Source organism: Aspergillus ambiguus (genome assembly GCF_047715705.1).
Source record: "Aspergillus ambiguus strain CBS 117.58 unplaced genomic scaffold BDV59scaffold_55, whole genome shotgun sequence".
NCBI classification, from domain to species: Eukaryota; Fungi; Ascomycota; class Eurotiomycetes; order Eurotiales; family Aspergillaceae; genus Aspergillus; species Aspergillus ambiguus.
The window spans coordinates 43,022-66,832 of NW_027395568.1; the positions used below are offsets into that span (position 1 = coordinate 43,022).

Genomic DNA, 23,811 nt, shown 5'->3' on the forward strand with positions numbered 1-23,811 from the left:
GTCATTCCATAGTCTATATTTTTACTGATAACCATTTCTTATTGAAAATGGAGAACGACATCCCTTTACCGGCTCCAGAGCCCGCTTTCCTTCCCTTACAGGAGTCGTTAACTAGCATCCAATAAGATGGACAGAATCCTGGGTTGAGCGTCCGATTTCAACATGGAAGGCAACATATACCCTATCCATGCTTATCAATACTACTAGATGCCCGAACTCAAAATAAGAGGAATAAAATAGATTTACGACGGCCTGTCCAGCAGTTCATAGAGTACTTTACCATGAGAAGAACAGCTACAAACAGCCAATCATGCGTTTCTATCTGCTGGGCCGATGCTCCAGGTAATCTGGTAAAAGTAGCAGATATTTCTTTTTATTTAGACGAGCTGAAGGACGAGAAGGGAGAAACGCCCTGCCTAATCATAAATTCCCTTGTTACCCGTCAGGTAAATCCGAACAGGGACATTTTATCTATTAGAAAAACTGCCTTTCTCACGTAGGGGAACAGTACGTTTATAAAGATATCGATCGTTTAAAAAAGCATCTTATCGATATTAAAAATGTCCCATCTATTCTAGAGAATGTCTTTGTGAACCCCGAAGTAGCTGTTAGCCAGATATTACTTGAATAGGGTATAATATCTTTGGAGAATCTCTCCAGTTATGTCTAGGGTTGTCAACCCTACATCAGAGAGCAAAGGAGACCATTCTAGCTTACTCTCTTTATTATCCTTACCACCGCTCTATTAATTTACACAGGTAAGAGATCATTTAATAGCTGGGAAGCTGGCGTTGGTTTAGGGATACTTTATATATTTTTTTATAATACTATGGCTTATGCTAGACAAATAGGATCTGTCGTAGCTAGGGTTGTCAACCCGCACCGCAAATCCGCGCGGATTCTCTACCCGCACCGCACCGCTGTGGTGCGGGTTAGAGAATCTATTATCCGCATGGAGTGCGGGTTCTAATAGTAGGATCCGCACGGTTTGCGGGTAATCGCGCGGGTTAAAAAATGCATAAAAATACATAAAATTCATTAATTTTACATAAAAATCTATAGCGCGGTTACCCGCAGTAAATCTATGCGGGTTGTGGTGCGGTGCGGATTATATTTTTAAGAATCCGCAACCCGCGCGGGTTGTTTTTTGACCCTGCGGGTTGTACCCGACCCGCACCGAGTGCACCCCTAGTCGTAGCCGGAATGCTACACTCGTCCTCGTCTGCGTTTATTTATAGATATTCTTATTTTGTTTGAGAATCTTGCCTTTCCAATTCTCTTATAATCTTATATAGACCGCTTGTGAGAGATTCCCAGAAGCTATTTGTATATATATGAGAAGCTCCCAGTTATATAATATATATTTCCGCAGGTCGTACATGGCTTGGCTAGTCCTTTATAATGAGTCGTTCTCTCTCAGCGCGGGAGTATGACTGTCTCTTTCTAGTAGTTTCGAGTAAAATAATGTCGACGCATATTTCATTAGAATAATCGTATGAATTAAATACCTGATTTTGAGGGTCTTTTCGAAGAAAGGCACAAAATCTATGGAGGCGGGAGTTAGGCGAACATGTATGAGTGAATGAAAGGATAAGCCATACTGTGACTACTTCTCTTCCACCCGGTTGAGTAGGGCAGTGATGCCCTTTCCATAGTTCTCCTTTGTGTAGTCCGTCTTATCGAAGTTCGTAAGCTGCTGTATATAGTACTCTGGCGGATGCTTATTATCTGCAAATAGGAGTGCCGCACTGCCGCATAACTAACGTTCTGAGCTGGCGAGCACTCGTCTTCAGGCTCCGTCAGGTTTGTATCATATGGACCATCTTCGGTGCTCTCTATCACAGAAGAGTCGCTGTCGTCGGATGAGTGGTCGACTGACTGTCTTTGGCACTGAGCCATGATACAATACAAAGTAATCGACAGCAAAACACCTTTCAACGTAACGCTTTCGCTCGAGGTCTCTGTGGCACTGAATAACCGGCTGTGGATCGGGAAATCCAGTAGAGGAGTTAAAGACTCGGGTGTATATAACGAAAAGCGAGAGGTCACCGTTTATAACTGTACCTTCGAGAGGACACGATTTTTGGCGCGTCGGAGACCGCAGCGAAGTGTATGGGCATTTCGCATTGGCCGGCCTCCAGAAGAGTGTGCCTGAAGGCATACTGCGCTGCGGGCAAATGAGGTGTGGGTGGGTCCAAGCTGGCTTGGCGGTGCGTGGATATAAGTGCTCAGGGGAAGTGGCGGAAGGCCTTGCAGATCGACGGCCAAACACGGCGTCGACTGCGGCCGTTTTGGGCAGTCCATTTGCCGTCTTCTAGTTTAAAGTAGTATAAGATGTTTTTGCTATAATATCAAGTACGTTATATGCTGAGCGAGACTGCTTGGCAATATAGCGGGTCTGAGGGTGTTACAGCGTTGTATCAAGAAAATAAGGAATCAAGTACATATGCTAGTCCACGTATCTGATTTTCTATGCGACAGGCAGAACCACCCGAATAGGAAACAATCGACCAACAACAAGGATGTGGCATATGATTAACCGCGACTCAGTAATATATCATCGAAGTGCCAAGTATATATTGCATACCAAACATCTACCAACAAACGATCAGGCGTATACTGAGCGGATACTAAGCTACCGATTAAGGGACATGTAAAGACACTCGTTTACCATGTATTTAGTCTTCGTGTTGTTTAACATTGTAAACTGGATACCTACGTTTGAACATTGCTAGTTCAATTCGTCAAGTCTTGTCATCCTTAACGATCGAGTATACAGACTTGATAGACCCTGCTTCTACCCTTGCTGTGTTTAGTCTTTGATCATTGCCTCACCTCATCGGACCTTGGATTAAGTCATCGGACACCTCATTGTCGCACCTTCGGACACTCGGTATAGTGTCACCTTGCCTTAAGGCTCTTGAATTCGAATTCAGACGACGTAGTTATGACTCAGATGAGGGAGACGAAGACTTCGACCAAGTTTCGAAACTTAAATCTTTGGAGGAATTCTCATATCTTGAGGAACTATGTCATCCTCAAAACTGTCTGGCTCGGAAACCATTATTGCCTTCATCACTAAAGGTGCTTATAATCAAGAGCCGTAACGAGTCCCTCGAGCCAGTTCTATTTTACTATCTTGGAATGGCTAGCCATTCGTCACTAAAGTTACTGTCGAAGGTCTATTCGCCTTAAACTGTGTAAGTGTCGATACGACAAGACATCGATGTTCTCACTTCGAGCTGGCATCACTAATATACCTGAGCAAGGCATATGCTTATATCTAATTACATACTATATTTGCCTTCTGAGTTGCATCGATTTTCAGCAATAGTGTTATTTAATGTAATTAAAATTGGGAAAGGAGTATTGCTGGAGGGAGGATTTCCGGGCCCGAAGCTGTGACGGTCGTAGGGAGGAGTTGATAAATTGAGTACAATTGTCCTGCCTCAGCACCATGAAGTCTTGCTGGTCAAGAGCTCTAGAAAAAGGAGGACTTGGGTCTGGATAGAGACATATCGCCTTGATGGCTTAGGATCGTCGTCCAGGGAGAAGGACTGAGGGAGATCCCCCGCCTCCCACGGTCCATCATCAACAATCAATGGGTCGATAGGAAGGTCTTTTTGTGTGCCAGACGCACTGTCAGCCACTAGGGTATTTGCTAGATACGCCGGTCTTTCAGGAGTTGGGTGTGACCACTTGTCGCAAGACATCATGGGTGTCGGTGGCATAGATGCCGGTTGAACGACATCCGGCAGAAATGTGATGATATACGTTACACGGATGGATGGGTGGATGAATTCATATGCTGACCCCTCGCCTGTCAGCAATATGCAGGCAACTACTACCGCTGTCTATCTTTCCTAAACGGTACTCCAGCCCGGAAGACACCTGTGAAAAGTCAAGACATGCACTATTTGAGCGACCCGCATAAACACCATCTCCCTTTCACAATATCAAGATGGAAGTCTCCGCTTATCCGGCTGCGGCGCTAGTGTATATGCAGTAGTCAGCTGCTCTACAGATCATTTAGTTATCTGCAGCTTCATCTTTATAGAAATTTAAGCGATTCAGACAATTAATCCCGTCGCCGCAGGCGACCTATCTAGGCAGTGGCTCGTCGGGTCATGTGTGCTAAGTTACGTAAGATGAGGTCATATAAGCGAAGATCAGAACTCCAATAGCACATGTGCGAGTTTTTGAGTTATGGATTTGCCTTGAGTGATTCATGCTTTAGAACGTGTAAATTATCTCATAATTAGAAAGATTCGGTTAGTAACATCTGCACAGAGTCTCTATGGTTATTTAATAGATGAAATATATAATTCTTATAAGTAAGTAGGAGAGGGATGATATCTACCCTCTACATATCACATACTTTTTCTTTTCTATTATAAGATCTGTCCACGATTACTATTTCAGAATTTATATTCTTTTATATTCCGTTCAAAATGCTTCAGTATAGACTATTAATATGTCTTCTCGCAATCTCACTACTGACAGTAAACTGGCGCGTGTCTAACACCCACATTATGACCACCAAGATCCCTAAGTCTCTTAAGCCAGATACAGTTATCCAAAAGCTCCAAAATCAGATGAGCTTTATTGCACTAAATCCTGTTATTAATAATATAACTCATATCTCAACCGACGCTGCGATACATAAGGATAACTGGCTCTCAACCAGAAGAGCTGACGAACCAATCGAAACATATAAAATAAGCAGTTCAATAACATTCATACCTTGGATTGGGCGACTCGGCCAGAAAAATATCCAGTTTAGGACCTGGTTGAGAAATACAGAGTCTGGTGTTAAGACTAAAGCTGAGGCGCCATTTGGCGTGTCTGTGAGAAGCCAGTGGTCTGTTCAGCCAGCTACTACGCTTGTAGTAGAAGGTAGATAGATCAGCTTCCTTGTCGAGTTTTGGACGCTAATAAAGACTTAGAATGGACACTAGCGGTTCAGAGGACGGTCGAGTGTGTATGGTGGTTAATGCCCTTTGTGGCATACACGTATGATGGTGTCCATGCCAGTGTTAGTCGAGATTTGGTGAAGCCCGCGGGGATGGAGAAGGCTATTCCTTGGTAGTGAGGTCTGTTTCCTTTCGGGTTAGGTGTCCGTGATATATATAACGTATTTCACAAGCGACTCGCCACCTCCGCCCACTATATGAAGTTTTATCGCTTTTATCAACAAAACAATTGAATTTCTATCTGAAAATCAATTAGGAACTCGATTAGGACATTGCAATCGCCTATGTCCTAGAATATGGAAATCACTGCAGCGAGGTGGCGCTCGAACGCGCGACGGTTCTGCTGAAGACTCTAGGTCTGCAAGCACTTCAGAAGCCTCATTTTCACGCTGGAATCCCTTCTGACCTTCCTGAATAGTATAGCCTTCAGGCATATGACGCTGCTTAGTAGAGCGCTTCCGCTTTTAGCGTTGTTTCCCATTAGAAGCGCGTAAATCATACAGTTCTTCCAACAACCATCACAGAATGAATGCAACAGCCCGTCGGTCAGTTCTTGGGGCTGTTGTTCTGTGCATGTGGGGACTCCCCGAAAAAGTCGTGCCGTGAAGAATTGTGCTATCCAGATTTCGGATAGCTTGGACGGATGTATCGTAGATGGAGATTTAGCCTGTTTAGCCTTGTGAACCAATCGCACACTTGGAGACTTCACATTCGGAGCACGAGATACGGGTTTAGACGACGATTGTTTCCGTCTCTCACCTTCCCCCTGCGAAGGATTACCAATTTTATTCCCTCTCTTTATGGACCTGCATGATTGCCCGATTAATTGGCCAAGCGTACATGTAATGTTAAGCACTGAAAGCCGACTCTGTCGGATATTGACGAATGAAGCAAGTCTAATATGTACGTCCTTGGAAAGGATGCTCGGTCTCCGGGCATTGGGTTGAGGGGAAGGATGTCTCGCTGAAGGATGTCTAAGCTAGTTCTCCTGCAAGCTCTAGAAATCACTACTAGCGTATATAAACTATGGGGTTTAAGGCTATACTCCGATACAAATAGAATTCATGTCTTTGGGTGGTTGGGAACAGCTTCAATTGTTTAGTGTACGGACGGGTCGGAAACGTGACCCGTTTGGTTGGGAGATCCGCTCAGTAGGGAGTTATTCACCTTATATGTGCCTCTAGAGATGAGCTAGTAGGAAGTAATCTATTATTTTATCGTTTGAATTTGAGCTAATATGTTTAATTTGAACTCCTTTATATCTGGTTGTTGGAGCATGGCCCAGTAGCTATGTTAAGTATTTCCGTCCTAGGCACTGCACTCAAAGGTTTTAAGACCGAACCCCTCTTATTTCATGCTCTCAAACTTCCCTGAAGCAACTATGGCAGCATAGCCCTTAAATTCCCCTGTCTCCTGTAGGATGAGCGGAATTTCATCCTCTTCCAAGGAGGCAAAGGTGTTCTTCTCCTGAGGCTTCCAACCCAGCTTGCGGAGTCGATTAGCACGATTACGCGCGTTGGACCCAACCACAAGGCCTGAATACTGGCCAAAAAGATTGTCATAATTCTCAATAGGGATGATATTGGGAGTCTGATCCGCTACCTTGCCTGCCTTATGCAGGATACGACCAATCTCCGCGGCACACTGTCCCCATGAGAGCTCTTCGCCGTTCTCGCAGAAGAAGTAAGGGTTCTCGGCGACTTCATTGCATGGGGCTTGTTCCATCCAGTGTAGGAGAGCTACGTAACCGCGGGCGAGATCCTTGACATGCACCTGATTCCATACGGAGAGGCCCTCACCGACCATGCCGGAATAGCCATGTTTGATCGAGTATCGCACCATAGTCGGAAGCTGGATGGAGAGCCGCTTCTCACGCGTGCTGACACCATAGACAACTGGCGGAATTATGATGCTGAACTTCGCATGGGAAGAGAGCTCTTTGCGTGCATTCACAATGGCCAGGTCGATTTCTCGGTGCGATGCGGAGTCCGGCAGCGCGTCGATAGAGCCCGGGTTCTCATCGTCAAAGATAAAATCATTCTTGTAGGAACCCTCCGAATTATCGCCGATAAGGCTTGCACCACTGGTGTGGATGTAGATGGTTTGCTGCCCGCGCTGGGTGCGTTCTCGGACCCCTTCCAGAATGGCCTGAACGGAAGGCAAGTCGTCGGCGGTAGCAGTGTGGATGACGATATCGCTAGCGGCCGTTTGCGATGCAATCACATTTTTGTCACTAAGAGAGCCGAGGACAGTCTTTACGCCGAGCTCATGAAGGGCTAGACGGGCAGCTTCTCTGCGTACCAGCGTTGTGATTTCATACTCTTTGTTCTTGAGTAGAAGGTCGAGCACTTCTCCACCGATTAGGCCAGGGCCTAGCAGGAAAACACATGGCATAGCGATAATTTGGGAATTTTTGGCTTTGTTTAAAACAGGGCAATAGTAAGCGTAAAAATTAATGCTTCGTCTACGTGTCGGTATAATGCACTTTATATATCTCGAGACTCTGTTCCGGGTTTTCGGCTATTGTGTTACGATCAGATCATGTGTATTTAGCAAGATAGCGTAGTTGGCTCCTATGGTCCGACCTACCGTCATACCAAGTATCCCATGAGCCCAACATAACAGTTGGTAGCATAGGGTGAACCTCTCGGGTTTTCACTACTATTCCAATTCTTTACTCCACTCTCCATTCCTGGGTCTCCAGGTTCACCTCGTCGATCGCTCGGTCGCTCCACCGCATGGCGTTTCGCGTTCCGGATGCACGCGACTTGTTTGGGCATCGTTTTTGTTCCGATGACCTACTTTGACTTACCCTCTATAGCTGGACAAGCCTGAAGTTTACTGGACGTGAGCTTAGCGAGAGCAATTCTCTCGATGTCTCCGGTGCCACTGGACCCGATGGCTTTGCTCGGCCAGCCTATGATTTTATTAGTAAGTGTATGAATAAAGCCGATGGTGGTGAGCCTACTAAACGGGATAACCATCGTTGTTTTGTCTTTCACCCTGGCACGACTTGGCATGGGGCATTCGCGCGACTGATCAGGTGCAAGCCTCTTCAACCTTAATTTTGTGCCAAAGTAGACAACCACGACAGGCTTTGCCATTTCAAGCAGGAATAGACAAAGTCTGGTGGAGAAGTCGGACCTGGGAAAACAGGTTGTTTTTCACCTGCTTATTGCCACTTGGTGTTATATCTCCTACGCAGATTCATTGCATTTCCCGGCATTATTCTACCCGTTACATACCGAGGGAGAAACATACAACGAGCTCGTGGCATTCAACCTTCCAGCAGCTCCTGTTGGGCTTTTACATGGAGTTTCAAACGTTCTGGACCCTATCCACTGGTGTCTAATAGCAGAAACAATGTCAGGGCTTACAACGGCAGCTGCAGTGGGCTTGGGTATCATATCACTGGACTCTGTCTCGGCACAGGTCTCATTGCGGCTTTTCCTTAAAGGGATTAGTGCCACTTGTCTTGATTCCAGTCTGTACAGGTGGATTTGTCACAGCTGGAGTGAAACTTCGACCAGCTGTGTGGGCTTGGGTATCATATCACTGGACTCTGTCTCGACACAGGTCTCATTGCGGCTTTTCCTTAAAGGGATTAGTGCCACTTGTCTTGATTCCAGTCTTTACAGGTGGATTTGTCACAGCTGGAGTGAAACTTCGACCAGCTGTCAACGATTTCATGGAGACAAATGTCTATGACAATCTCTGTGAAGAAGACCCAAGTACTCTAGGGTCAACTGAGCGGCTCCATATTCCAAAATGGCAGAGACAATACCGATGAAGGGGCCATGTCCATTTTCATGTTAGCATTTTTTGTAGATCTTTTTCTTCTTCACAGGATTGCTCGACCGTGCTATTTGCCTCTACAAGGCCCACAAATGTGTTTTTTTAGTGATTAAGTTACAGTAATGATGCGGTACTTTCCTATTTCTCCAACTGTCGGGTATTCTCTGACCAACCTCTCTAAGATATTTGATAAGATGCGGGATCAGATGCTGCATTCTTTCCAGTCAGTGTAATCAGCCCTCACCCGGTTTTGAACAATTGTTCGTCCTAGGACTTTCTGAGGTAAATCTCATTTCAAATACTACTGTAGTACGGTGATTAGCAGAATCATGGGTCATCTGTCAGTCTGTGCAGTCAGGTTGTACAGTCCGAGGTTGCTAAGGTTCTAGGATTCCGAGTAAGCACTAGGATTGCCACACGAATTCATTCCATGAGCGGGGAAGATGAAGGTAGTTAGATCTGCAAGACCGCGAACACCCGAACGGGGGTGGGCTCCTGACCTAAGAGACAGCCATACTTGTATCCCCAGTACACACATGAGCGTGTGGTATATAACAGGGGAATATGATACAATGCCCAATAGTAGCTCATATGCAACTGATCTGTACCCAGTATATAATAACATTGACCGCAGTGAAATTCAGAGACAGTGAAATTCAGAGACTTGGACAGGTGCCAAATTAAGTGCACACCAACCAGTGTCGCGTAATTCCGGCATATTGGTACTTCGATATAGAGCAAAGACGCGCCAAAAAAAAAAAAAAAGGAAACAGACCTCACTACCAAGGAATAACCTTCTCCATCCCCGCGGGCTTCACCAAATCTCGACGAATACTGGTATGGACACCATCATGCGTGTATGCCACAAAGGGCATTAACCACCATACACACTCGACCGTCCTCTCAACTACTAGTATCCATTCTAAGTCTTTATTAGCGCCCAAAACCCGACAAGGAAGCTGATCTATCTACCTTCTACTACAAGCGTAGTAGCTGGCTGAACAGACCACTGGCTTCTCACAGACACGCCAAATGGCGCCTCAGCTTTAAACTTAACACCAGACTCTGTATTCCTTAAGCAGGTCCTATACTGGATATTTTTCTGGCCGAGTCGCCCAATCCAAGGTATGAATGTTATTGAACTGCTTATTTTATATGTTTCGATTGGTTCGTCAGCTCTTCTGGTCGAGAGCCAGTTATCCTTATGTATCGCAGCGTCGGTCGAGATATGAGTTATATTATTAACGATAGGACTTAGTGCGATAAAGCTCATCTGATCTTGGAGCTTTTGGATAACTGTATCTGGCTTAAGAGACTTAGGGATCTTGGTGGTCATGATGTGGGTGTTAGACACACGCCAGTTTACTGTCAGTAGTGAGATTGCGAGAAGACATATTAATAGTCTATACTGAAGCATTTTGAACGGAATATAAAAGAATATAAATTTTGAAATAGTAATCGTGGACAGATCTTATAAAAGAAAAGGAAAAAAAAGTACGTGATATGTTGAGGGTAGATATCATCCCTCTCCTACTTACTTATAAGAATTATATATTTCATCCATTAAATAACCATAGAGACCCTGTGCAGATGTTACTAACCGAATCTTTCTAATTATGAGATAATTTACACGTTCTAAAGCATGAATGACTCAAGGCAAGCTCTAGCTCAGCACACATGACCCGATGAGCCACTGCCTAGATAGGTCGCTTGCGGCGACAGGATTAATTGTCTGAATCGCTTAAATTTCTATAAAGATGAAGCTGCAGATAACTAAATGATCTCTAGAGCAGCTGACTACTGCATATACACTAGCGCCGTAGCCGGATAAGCGGAGACTTCCATCACTTGATATTGTGAATGGGAGATGGTGTTTATGCGCGTTGCTCAAATAGTGCTTGTCTTTGACTTTTCACGGGTGTTTTCCGGGCTAGAGTAATGCATCTTTTCTTTTACGGGGTGTGTGTGTGGAGAATGCCAATGACCGTCGCAATCAAGTCTAGGATTGTTTTGGAATATATAAAATCGAATCCACCGGAGTATAAGGCCGCTCGCTACCAATGACGCCAAATCCATGCTACCTGGCACGATTATATCACGTTCAGCATTATATCTAGCGAATAATCCCTGCTCAACACGGTCAGAATGGGCCAGGTGGTTTCTGTGGCAATCTGGACCTTCTTTGGTTTGTTCGATAACCCGCTTGCTAATGTCCCGTACGTATCATGCTTCCCTCTCCTAGGCCTTCTATCGGAAACTTGGTCCCATGATTTCTATTCGTCGTCAATGGGGGCTCTTTTTAACAGTGCGGCGGCGGAGGGTGTATCCTGGACACTAATCGGCGGTTCGCCCTTGGTCTACCTTCGAGATCCTGCCTTGATCCGACAGCTGTTGGTCAAAAATGCAGAATCCATCAGTCGGTGCGGAACTGAGACCAGAGGACCCTTTGGAACCGGCAAGCGCATCGTCCGTAATGCTCTGATTACCGCAGACGGTGATGTCGCCCGCAAGTGGCATGCTGATATGACCCGGGGATTCCATAACAGGCTGGCCATGGAGGCATTCCATCCAGAGCTGGTTTCCATTGCGACGCGCCACGTCCAAAAGCTCCAGGATGTCGGGTCGGGAAATGACCTTCAAGCCCTCCTGCAGGATTTTGCCATAGACGCAGTCTGGGGTCTGGGGCTCGGGGTGGAGAGTGCCTCCCAGTGCACGAGGGAATGGCACAAACCATTTAACCGGTACGTCCAGATGGCGGCGAGCATATCACACCCACTCCATCACACTGCGATGAATCTTATGTGTGGTCGGGGCTTCGCGGAACCGGACTACTGCGAAAACGATGTCCATACAAAGATTGAGGCCTGTGTCCTCCAGATTTTGGTGAACAGCTTGGACCACCTGAATCCGGATGCTGTGAAACACCCTGAGGATATGAACTTCCTCCAAAGAATATCCTATGAGTCAGGCGGGACCGCTGAGCAACCTATAACCCCGGATGTTCTTGCTCACGCGCGACAAATCTTCTCCCACGGGTTCCCAGCTCCAACACTACTTCTCGCCTGGGCGCTGAGGGAGCTGTCCTTGTATCCCACTGTAAAGCAGAAACTCCGCACGGAGCTACAAGAAAGTGACTGGTATCATCGCCGCGAGCTGCGACTCCTGTCGCAACTTCCCTACCTCGACGCAATAGTCAACGAACTGCTTCGTCTCCACCCTACCATCCCGACCACCGCACGGTCCATTGAACGCCCGATTCATATGCAAACTCAGTCCGGAGACGGCTTTATTATACCCGTGCAGGCTCGTGTCTCCGTCTCTCTTGCTATGCTACATCAAGACCGCCAGATTTGGGGTCAGGATGCCTCGCAATTTCGACCAGAGCGATGGAACGGACTTCTCCCAAATACAATGGAGAATGAATGCAAATTCTTGCCTTTTCTCACGGGGCCTAGACGATGTCCGTGCACTGGTTTCGTCTTGCAGCAGGTCAAGGTATTCCTTGCAGTGTTGCTGTTAAATGTGGACCTAGAGGTGACAAATGCGTCCGTGGTAGAAAAGAAACTGGGGCCGGTATCAGAGCCGACAGAATCGTTACGATTTACTGTATATCCTTTTTAAATTGCTTTCTGGTTTTTTGAACGGGGAGGGGGGAGGAGAAACGTACTCCAATAAATCAAATTAGTCCTACGCAGCGCCCTACCACATGCAGGCGAGCAGGATATTTCGTCTCGTTTGAGTATTTGCTAGACTTTAGGTGCCGTTTAAGTGTCGGCTAGTAGGTCAAGATCAGATGTCTCTAGAGCCTTCTTTACCTGCGAGGAAGATTACGAGATTTTGCTGATTTTGTGAGCTAGTTCCATACCCAACGTCCTCCATGAATATTTTCGTCGCGACCTTTTCTGCCATACTAAAATCGTCGAGAGGGCCTTTTGCCGTCAGCAACCTTGTCGTGTCAAGCAGCTCAGCTCCCTTCATGATGATTGCCCAGATGGCCGCGTCATGGTATCTTTTCGAAATGTCCTGTCCATCGAAGAAAGCATTCTCCTTCTTCAGTAGCATGACGGCTGTCATGTAGTCAGGCTGAGAAATATGCTCTATCCATTTTTGGATCTCTTTCATCTTCGTTGTTTGAATATCTGCTTGATCTCGCGACCGCGTTTCCCAATGACGAAGCTCAACTTTACGCAATCGAAAAGTATAGTTGTTATAACTCTTGTTGTGCCAGCAGGATCCTGTTGCCAGATAGGCGAAATGAGGGCCGTTGAAGCTTCTTCCTGGGATTCCGGAGCATGAAGTTTTAGCTGCGCGGCCTCGTTCTCTGGTGTCTCTGCTCCATCAACAACCTCATCGCCAATTGTAGAGTATAGATTGTAACCCGTTTCGGTAGAGTGAGGAATATCAGATCTACCTGCACCTGCTATGTCGTTGTCCTTGAAGAGAAATCTGTTGTAATCATCGCCGGTGAATTTTGGGATATTCCTGGCTTTTCTTCGCTTCTTCTTATCCCGTGCTGTTAAGCCTTTGAAATCTTTTCGGGCTTCTTTCTCTGAACATTTCAATATCCGATAGGAACCGCGCCATTGTCCAGGTGGGCAGGGTGGGTCATTGATTCCAGCGTCAAGTCGCCTCTTATGCACTGATATTGTATTAAGAGCTATTCCATAAGCGAGAGTTCCATTTCGCATTATCTTCTTACCATAATTGGAAAGCAGGGCGATATACTGCTTTATTTCATCTCTGCTATTGCCTATCCCGCAAAGGGTCAGCAGCTCCTGGACTTTCTCGGATACAAAGGGTTTGAATCGCTTCCATTGCCCTCTGCATGATATTCTATGGCCGTAGAACTGCGAATTTCTTAGTCTGCTAGGCTGTAATTTTTCTGGAAGATCCAGAGGTTTCCATGGCCTTCTAAAGAGAAGCCGGGGTCTCATCAGAGAGAGCGTTGATGGAGACCAGGGGGATCGAACAAATTCTTAGCACGATCAAATTGAACGGTGTCCACCCATTGTGTCGGCCAACGTCTTTTCTCTTCTTTTGTTCTTTCACCGGTTTTAACCTCATATTTGTCATATATATATTTTTTTTGCCACCGTTTGATCAACCTGATGCAATGTTTTGCCGTCCAAGGAACGAGGGAACAAAGAAAACCCCAGTCTGTTAACTTTAACCGAACTTTTCAGCACATATTCATTTTACGTGGATATACAGCTCGCCGGATGCGGTCATTTCGGTCACTTCGGGGCCCCTGATTATCATCCTGGCTTAATCTCATTTTTTCCTTCCCTTTGACCTGCGGATCGCAGGTTCTCTCGGGTATATTCCCTCTCAAACCACGATGACCGGGACCTGGGGAGTCCACCGCTCTCCTAAAAGCATTCTTGCACCAGCATCTTGATGTTGACTCTCAGAAGCTTATGCATAGCATATAGACACTACAACACGTTCGCAGTTCGCTTGGTTCCTGGTCAAAAATTATCGGGAGTAGCGGCTCTGGAGTGGAGATTTTGCGTTGAGCTAAGCCACATATGGTTAGGTGATATCAGGGATTTGACTCTTCGCGCAACGACTTCACATTGGGCGCAGACCAGGCCCGATGTTGCTCGCTCAAGACCTATAATCCACACGCATACAAATAAAAGATCAGGTTCCCGAAACTCCCATGTAAACAACGTTGCTCTAGAGTGTGTCTCACGTGTAAGCAATGATCGACAGCCGCACTATTTTTGGTGTTTCTTGGCTTTATTTTATGCGGAGTGTGAACCCGTAGTTTAACGGTGTTCTGGGCATGTGCGTCATGATAGTTCCACACTCGTTGAGAGTTACATTTGCCCGTTCGCCACCCTCGTTATGGTAGTTTCGGTCTATTTCCGCTTCCTTGCTCTGTATAGCTTTCCCTAACCGTCGTTATCCAAAGAACCGCAAGGGTAATGGTTGGAAATAGGATATAGTATCGTGATTTGGTAGAGGCAGATGCTAGGAGTTCTTTGGCCGCAGTCCATCACGGGCGAGGAAGAACCATGAGCGCGGGAGTAATGGGAACTTTGAAGGTGCTCTCATCGTCACCAAGTGTATCCAGCCGAGACTAGGGCAGGCAAGAACTTCTCCAAGTGGCAGATGAAAGACATTACGCTTCGACCGATCCGATAATCCCTTACCAACAATGGGCCCTGGGGAACAGAAGATGAACGAACATCAGCATACCAATGTGGACCGCGATGCGGTTGTCTCGAAGACCATGGCCGGAGGTGAAGTATTATTTTTCCTGTCACTTTTTCGTGACCAATCGATAGTATGGAAAAGGATTCATCTCCTGGCTGCACTCTGGTCTTCAGGTCCCTGCCCGCTTAGTCTAGTGTCCCCAGTCAAGGGAAGATACTCAATTTAAATGCCCAGGCGTGCTTGAGAGAGAGAGTATATGCTTAGGTTATTCCTTTTGACCGCCGCCTAAATCGGTCAAAACAACCAGCTCCCGCCATGGATTCTGTGGCGCTAAGCTTTTTAGTTGGGACCGGCGAGGATCGAACACTCCTTGGGCGCAGGTTGAACTGCTGCCCACCAAGCGTTTTGACCGACATTTTGCCTCACCTTCTTGCTCTTTACTTCCTTTGCCCATATCTGTCATATTCTCTGCTCCTTGTGAGATTCTTTTTATGGCACTATTGCGCACACAAGGAACAAGGAGGACTCTAGAATGATAACCTGAAGCGGCCTCTTGCGCACAAGTTCACTTACTTTTCGCCCTTCTTTAACCTGTTGATCACAGGCTCCTCCCCAGGTAATCCCATCCTCCCAATCTTCAATGACTGGAAAACTAGGGAAAACCCCAATCTCCCTAAAGTGTCCTCCCGCTGGTATCTGGCCGCACAATGCAGTCTCCAATGATGCGGAATTTTGTGCACAGCGTATAGAGAGACTACCATAAGTCCACACTTCACTTGCTTTCATGCCAACCTATTTCGGGACTAGCGTCTCTGGAGTGGAGGCGTTGTGTTAAGCTAAGCCAAATATGAAAGCAGGGGTTCTTTTGACTTTGCCGCGCAACAGTCTCACACTGGATGCAGCCTGGGTTCAACGATACTCGTTCAGAGCCATAGTCCGCAAGCGTACAAGAGAATTAGCCTTTATTCCCGGCCTTTCCAGTTGAATAAAATTATCCTGGAATAATACTTCCCCGTAAGTGATGATGGACTGCCGCATTATTTTCGGGAGCCTCGGCTTTGTCTCATGCTATATGGAATCCCTAGACTGTGAACACTCGCTCAGGTATATGGGCATGAGCCGATGGGTACCCCATATGGTGAACTTACAAATGCCCGTTCACCGGCACTGCCAATAGTACTTGGTTATTTCCATATTCCCCACATTCTTGCTTTACAATGCCCAAGCATCGTTGTTCAACTTCCAACATGAATAGACAGTGACCATAGTTAGTATGATGAAAATCGGTGAATAGATAATGCCTAACACTAACATGAACATTCCATACAGAAATTAAGGCAGTTTAACTCATCATGTGTTATGCATTCTAGTCTGCCGATTTTTCTACTTTTCCAGGTTCACACGATCCTATGGACAAGCTGGAAAAGGAATGGTTTGCTATACTGGTACTCTGCCCTGTGGCAGACCCTGATCTGCTGCAGCCCGGTGGCTGTGATACTTTGCCGGGAGAATGATGAGGCTGTGTGTTGTTCATTTATGCGGTTCACCTGCCTCCCACGACGAGAATGACGACTATTTCTTCAAACCAATCCATCGAACACCGATAAGCGTTAGCGAGTGTACTTAATGATAATATGCAAACCACATCTGTTTGAAGTCCCACCGACAGACGTGCAGGAATGCAAAAGAATATTGAGCTCCTCTTCTGTCCAGTCGTGTCTGCATAGTCTTCGCCTGAACCGAGCTAGAGTTCACTTTGGCGTAAAGGCGAAATCTTAGGGCCGTAGAGCCCGAAGAATGCTTTGGTAAGAGGATATCCGTTCGTTCAAATTCTGTCCTGGTATGATTGTTGCTATAACGAATCACAGCTGCCCGCGTAATCTTTTGGTCGTCATGACACCTGTTATACGATCATTTGCCATAGTGTGCTCTTTGATTATGACTTGTGATACGTCACCTGGTGGTGCAGTAGATGACGGCTGCCACGCCATTATATCCTTCATATTGTGATATTGTACGCCGTCGCCGCTGGGAAGGAAAGCATTCCATTTCTTCCAAAGTCTTCCTGTCTATTTCATGTCGACATCTCGCCCGTTGTCCCTAAGCAGTGTCCAATTGATTCTGTTATTGAGTGTCACTTTTGACAAATGAACTAGACCCTTTCAAATGAAGCTCTGGGGTGTCGCATGAGCAAGCCGGGCCATACAGGGTGGGTTGAAACCTCATTTCGCCCCAACAAAACAACTATATTTTCAAGCCCTAATGCCAAAATGCTATCCTATGCAAGGGTCTTCATTTGGCTAGTAGGCAGACATAAATATATCTAGATCTCAAAATGTTACAGGGCCGAACAAAATTTACCAAGACATTGATATTTGGTCATCTACCAAAAATACTCCGCCATGCTTCATGCTTACCCCACTGGAAGCGAAGTCTATTTTCTACAGATGCGGCAATCTTTCTGTATATATGAATAAATTGGTATCTCGGTATCGACTCTCTAGAATAAGGGCCGCTTTTCTCACCCCTAGCTGTTTGGCAGCTATCAGAGATATTCAATTAAAGCTAGGACTGAATTCTTCCCTTGCTAGAACAGAATGAGAAATTAACAGAAGACTATCATTTTTCGTCGCTGGTCTGCTGTTGCGTCAAATATGCATTTGCTGTCTGTCACGTGAAAGGACGTAGATAGCTAGACCCCTTTCGTAGTTCCAATGGAACAACAATCATCATCTTGATCCACCATAGAGCCTCACGTCTCGCCCAGATAGGGCCTTGACACTGCCTATGTTTCCGACAGTTATTACATGTAGGGGATGAGACCTTCTTCTCGCTTTTCCTTGCGCTACTGACGGCAAAAAATGATGCGCCAAAACAGAGACCGCCTTATAAACCCACTCCCCCCCCCCCCCCCCCGGCTCTCGTGAATCGGGTAAAGCCGTTTCGTCCTTTAATTTCTATCTATCACTGTTTCCGTCTCTGTCGTGTTTCATTCAATACACCCAGTTCAAGTCTCTTTTCTTGCACCTGGATATTACAGTGATCACGTCTATACCTGCTCTGTCTATTTCATTTAAAATATCATTGTTCACATGCTTCGTTGGATTATTTCAGACTCACCAAACGCGTCAAAGTCGGCAGTCATCAGCGAAATCGAAACATGTCGTGGATGAGGTAAATTCGAGCATAAGTTAGATTCTTTCAGGCAAGCAGTAATATCTCTAGGCTTATACCCGTTGTCTTCATCTCACCACCCGTCTCAGCTCGCTAGATGATGCACAGTGGAATGAGCTTTCACGTCGTTGTTCGGCCCTCGGATTCGGTTTTGTGAGCTTTCCGACCGAAGCGGACTGCCTGAACAGCAACCCCTTGGATAAGAACGATAGCGGAACTTGTGGTGATGTATCGTTCGCTGGATTATCTGGATCATCAGCGCCATCCTTTCCCGGGTCGCCATGGAAGTCTGGGTTTGAAAGGGTGGCAAGGCAAGTTGTGAATTTTCCAGGACGCCCACAGACAGACTTGGAAAGTTCGAGCAGCAACGTCCGAGAGATTCACTCACCTCCAACCCCACCAGATGTTGGTCTTCGTGATGGGCAATCACAGATAAATATATATGAAGATGATCCAGAGTCTGCGTACCCAATTTCCAAGATAATCATTATGGTCACGGTACCCCATTGTTGTCCTCCTCCCCTGGACAGCCTATTCTTTCTAGGACCCAAGAGCTCCAAAACGATCCGATGGGTTTCCATCAGAATAGCAACTTGAATGGTGTTGGCACAGCCTCAGTTGATTCTGCTACTGACCACGTCCAGGTAGTCTCCCCCGAGCCCGTTGAAGCGAGTTTCGTCAATCCATTAGAAGTGACACTTTCCTCGCCCCAAGGTGGCCAGTGTGACGAAAGTTCACGGGAGGTCGATCAGATGATGCTTGAAATATAATGATGCCTCCCTATGGTCCACGTCGGCTCATATGGGTATTGAAGGGCCTCAAGTAACTACCAGCGACGCACTCGCTATGACTCCCGATGCCCTAAGTTACACCTCGTCCCCTGTTTCTGCACTTGACGGAATACAAGAAGAAGTCTACTTTAGTCCATTCTGCCAATTTTCCAATGTATCCAGCAACCTAGACTCACCTCCTCTCGCCAATAACGAAACTGCATCCAACGCCGCTGCACCAGTTGACAAGTAGAGAAAGGGCTGAGTCTTGCGACCCCCAAGCATTCGACGCCATTTCAAGCCATTACGGTTTCCAGACTCTTAAGTCACAGCCATTGAGACGGGTCATATCCGCTAATTGCCTCATAATAAGAGACGACCGAGATGAATTTCTTGAGAAATAGGTGATTACGTGGCAGTTCCGGAATGTTTGGCCTGAGCCAAATGCTGATCACAGATCGCAGCACTGACCATATTATGGGTCAGTTCCTCTGTGAAATGGACTGGTTAGAGCTAGATGCGAATACACACGCAAGATATATTAGGCGACGATTCTCATTGATGCATCTATTCTATTGCTACGATTGTTTGCCACGGATATATAAACAGGGAATACTATCGGAACTCAAACACGGACTGGACACGGTAGGGATAGCCGAACTGCAGCAATCGATTTTATGCTTGAGTCGTTCTACCCGGATTGGTCTAGCAATCGACCGGCACAAATTTATGGCCTTTGTTTTATTCTGGTCTAGTTATCCTCCGTGCAGTATCAACAAAAATTAGCATGCAGGGATTACTACTTACTTGAGGATACTATTTATCAGGGCAGCCGTTCACGCCTTGTGTTACTTTATGACTTAGATACTTTTCTGTAACATTCTGACTCTCAAACTGATATAGAGGAGTCGCTATCTCAAAAACCATCCTCTATGTGGTTCAGATGTGCATCTCCCACTCTTTTCGTCCCCTTTCAGCAGAGCTTTAGTGGGACAGGCCGCATCACTCATCGCGGATAAATGCGCTACCTGTAGTAACTAGGGAGACGCAGCAAGCCAAGATAGCGGTTGGCCTAACCCAAATTCCGCCCTTCTTTCAGCTCGTTTATGTTAACGGCGTGTTTCCCAAATTCAAGCTGAGTACCGAGCTAATATTGCCTTCCGACTTCCTTTCGGCCCCTACTCCCCCTCTCTTTGTCTCGTCAGCTTTCTTATTAGAAGCAATCTTATGTACTGCATACCCACTGATGACAGGTCCTGACGTGTTTTTGACTCCTGTGGCTTCATTTTCCCAGCTGAGATGTCGCTCTGCGGGGCTTGCACCTACTGACTCCCGTTCTCAACTTGAAAAATTCTGTTGGCTTATCACGTCCAAGGTGAATAATGGCGCGCTAGTAGCAGCGTAAAGACCCAATACTGGATACGGAAAGTAGAAAAGGCTAAGAAGAGAATGTATCCTTCTGGTAGTGAAAGGGACCAGCACGGTTGTGACATTGGAGAGCTCTTCAAGTGCGATTCGGTCTCTATGGTCCTGGCAGGATCATGGTTTCCTTTGCTTTGGGGATCAGGAGTATGGCAAGATTTATCTCACCTTACAGTAGCAAATAATATGTGTTAGTGCGACGACTCTAGTTTTGCGCTGGTGTATTGTACAGTGATTGTAAAGCAGGCGGGTGGTAGCTCGCTCTACTCTGTGAAGTACACATCCTACGAACTAAGTAACTCTTAGTTTTCATTATGACACTAGTTGAATCTAGAGAACAAGCCGTCTCTAATCTGAATCTTACATATAACCCTCTAGAGGTGACACTCAGTCGTCCAGCGGGGATCAACAACCCTCCTGTTTCAGTTTTCGAGTATTATCAGGCCATATGGCAGCAAATCTACAACCAAACTCTCAGGAAAATCAAGCAAGCGAAAGGTTGAAACATCTGCCCCACACGATTGTGTTCTTATTCTAACTGTAGTGGGGCGACAGAACAAGATGCTTCGAATCCTGAGCTAAAAGAAGATACATCTAAAAGACCATCCTCAGAGGTTACGGAACACGTGAGCCAATGAGACCGCCTTGTTGACGCCAAACTACGTAGCGACAGAACAGACTGACTGATCACATGGTGGATATAAAATGCTAAGAACTGGAACGAGACTACGGTCATGCTAAGGATTTGAAGAGCTCAATCTTTGTGAATCTGCCGAGAAGAGCCTCAGGTATAGTACATACAGCATACAGCAGCCGCTTGTGAGATGCAGGAAGAGGCCAAGATGCTAACAGATCTCCATTTCGGAAGCGGAGTGAAGTTTATTCTGTTTGCAGTGGATCTTCTAGCAGAGCAAGCAAACAAACGTGACCAACCGGGCAACAACGCAGCCAACCGTTATGCTAAAGAAGCCCTGGGTCTAAGGAAAACACATCCCTTCTCCCATCTGCTGTCTCGCGAGAGATGTAAGATCTGCCATCAAATCCACCAAGACTAGGAACGTGAATGGAACACATCAAAGATAGGAGGGCACGGGTGTCGGGTTGATCTAGCCCCTCTGCCTATGTATACCATACGACTATTTGGCACACTATCCCGCGGAGATGCGTATTTGTTAATGCAGATGCGCTCCAGCCACTGGTGGCTTACCGCCTACGCACAAAAACATGGGTTTCGATTGTCCAAGATCGAGCTCGTATTACCAATGACAGGGCGTTCACGGTGAGCAGGTGTATAACAATTGAGCCCTCTCGGAATGGCCATATCAAATTGATAAAACGGCCTAGGCAGAGGATAGCATAAAAGTCGCCGCACGCACATAACATGCCATCGGAAGATGCAGCGGCAACACCGGTAGGCAAGATGCCAGCCAAACAAACTCCCCATGGCGATTATGGCGCATATTCCATACCAATCAGTCTGCGATATGTGATCCGTCAATGACTTCCATGTAAGACTCCCCGGTAATTGAACGGTCTCCTGTCGATCTGAAGATTTCTAAGTTCAGTGAAGAGGAGCAAGAGCAGATACGGCGGTTCATTGGTGATAAGCCGAATTTCTGGGAGAGTAGGCAGAATTGAAGAATTTCGAGAGTCTATACCCGTGGATGCAGTTGTGAAGTGTCTCGTTCACGGACCTGGAGAACAACAGCGATTGTTGGTCGTACCGTTAACTGCCGCAGGCTTCGATCGGGTCTAATCTTAACAGATCGCCGTCTGTATCGTCTGCTCTCCAATTGGCAAGATTTTGACGAATACAGAAAGGTTGTCTCGCGCAAGGATTGCGCTGGAATGCTGCGGGTTTTCTCTGTGACGGACAACTCTAAAAAATAAGAACTCTGTAGCGACCAGACTCCACTTTCGACAGACACGGTGGCATGCCTTAAGAGTTTCAAAGTCAACTATTTGGAATATTCCAGAGATGATTTCCTGCATTCGTCAGCAACACTATCGGATTTCTGGTGGCTTTGCTCGTCCCAACCACGGGAAAGTTCTCCATTAGGCCTATCTCCAACCGAAACAGAATGGCCGCTAGCTAGAGTACTACTGCAGCAGGAGGAAAGAAAGAGGTATCTGCTTACAGCCCAACAGAGATAACCTGTCGTCAAAAACATGCCTCTGGGTTTTTGTGAGGGGTGGTAGTTACAGGAAACGTGGGGTGACATGAGCAACAACAGCTTGGATTCTCGGCGAAGAAGTCACATATCTCCGCAAGACAAATCAGAGCACGTGTCCAAGTTCTAAGCTCCGGCTAATGTCCTCACATACATTTACAGTAGCCAGACTTATGCCGCAAGACTCAGGCCCAATTTAGCATTGTACCATGCCTGTTGCGAATATGTTGGTGCCCTGACGACTATACTGTGCCCGATCGACTCAAGCACATTGTTTCCAAGAATCCATTTCATGCTGGGCCGAGTACTAACAGTATCCATTATTTAAGAGGTGGCATTTAAAGCCCCGCATATGAGATACCTACGCACAGATCAATAGTCCGCTGGGGGCTATTATCTGGTTCTCAGTGATACTGGCGAAATTCAAATCAAAGTGACCACCAGGTGCCGGAGAGTGGGTTCGAGAGTCACGGATCGACAGCCAGCCTGGCTGCAAGGCTAATTTCCTCTGGCTTCTGATTCTGTTCGCTAGGCGCATGCCCCTTATTCGGTTCCGGTCTTCGTGCCTTAACCGATAAACCTGATTAACCTGCACACCAAACTCTACACGTCCGATCAAGCCTTCTGGCCATCGACGTTGGGCCACTCTGGTCCAGAAGCCCTCTGAGCCGTACAGTAAACCCAGATTGGAACCTCTCTTAGCCCTGAAGCTCTTGGCAGAATACAAGCTGCAAAAGATGCATGTGGCGCTAGTTGCCGGTCCTTTGCGTCTGCTGGCCGTACTGTACGACCCCAATTTGCCGACATAGTAGTCCGGAAGCACATGGTATGGCATGCAGTATGCAGCATACCATAGAGCCTTTTGTGACCCCTCGCATTCGTTGGATGTTCGATCCATGAGCCTACCGTCCGTGCAAGATGACGGGGTCCTCAGCTTACTGGCGTCTCCCTATTCGCCCTTTCGTCTTCGGTGGGATTTAGCAGGAGCACATTAGCAGTATCGGCCATTGATGCCTTGAATCTGGACGATATGTTGACGGTTCGCATATTCATATCGTGCACAATCATATCCTCTGTATATTTTTCTACGCAGTTCTGGTCAGATCAACATGCACAACATTAAGACCCTCCATTGATCATTTCTGTAGGGGTAGAAAGAGATGCTTACTTCCCGTCTTTTGGGCGATGTCCGGCCTCTGCTTCTAGCCCCTGTGTGAATTGCGTGCCAGCTTTCTGAAGTGCTCTGGCATCTCTTATCAAGAAGGACTCCTGGAGCAGTGTGACATATGCCGAAGCACCAGGTAGGTTTTGTAGCCGCCTGACAATGGAACGGCTAGGGAGGGG

At 46.6% G+C, this 23,811-nt stretch overlaps 4 protein-coding genes across 4 annotated transcripts; 2 read left to right on the top strand and 2 right to left on the bottom strand.

Moving 5' to 3' along the window:
* Positions 1-3,831: 3,831 nt before the first annotated feature.
* On the top strand, positions 3,832-5,089 carry BDV59DRAFT_196417 (uncharacterized protein; the record flags this gene model as incomplete). Its single annotated transcript, XM_073692712.1, has 3 exons — positions 3,832-3,837; positions 4,461-4,896; positions 4,941-5,089. The coding sequence occupies 3 exons, from the start codon at positions 3,832-3,834 to the stop codon at positions 5,087-5,089; spliced, it is 591 nt and encodes a 196-aa protein (XP_073543245.1).
* Positions 5,090-6,320: 1,231 nt separating this feature from the next.
* BDV59DRAFT_206066 (uncharacterized protein) lies at positions 6,321-7,367 on the bottom strand (the record flags this gene model as incomplete). Its single annotated transcript, XM_073694739.1, has 1 exon — positions 6,321-7,367. The coding sequence occupies one exon, from the start codon at positions 7,365-7,367 to the stop codon at positions 6,321-6,323; it is 1,047 nt and encodes a 348-aa protein (XP_073543246.1).
* A 3,546-nt stretch (positions 7,368-10,913) lies between these two features.
* Positions 10,914-12,389, top strand: BDV59DRAFT_211091 (cytochrome P450; the record flags this gene model as incomplete). The annotated part of the gene is made up of 2 exons (XM_073695725.1): positions 10,914-10,984; positions 11,075-12,389. The coding sequence occupies 2 exons, from the start codon at positions 10,914-10,916 to the stop codon at positions 12,387-12,389; spliced, it is 1,386 nt and encodes a 461-aa protein (XP_073543247.1).
* Positions 12,390-21,307: 8,918 nt separating this feature from the next.
* Positions 21,308-21,953, bottom strand: BDV59DRAFT_188502 (uncharacterized protein). Its single transcript, XM_073691430.1, has one exon. It carries the CDS (start codon positions 21,738-21,740, stop codon positions 21,507-21,509), a length of 234 nt encoding a protein of 77 aa, XP_073543248.1. The 5' UTR covers positions 21,741-21,953; the 3' UTR covers positions 21,308-21,506.
* Between the last annotated feature and the right edge of the window lie 1,858 nt (positions 21,954-23,811).

Excerpts from the sequence above, each read along its gene's own strand:
- BDV59DRAFT_188502 (XM_073691430.1), bottom strand. The coding sequence starts at position 21,740 with ATGGGGAGTTTGTTTGGCTGGCATCTTGCCTACCGGTGTTGCCGCTGC.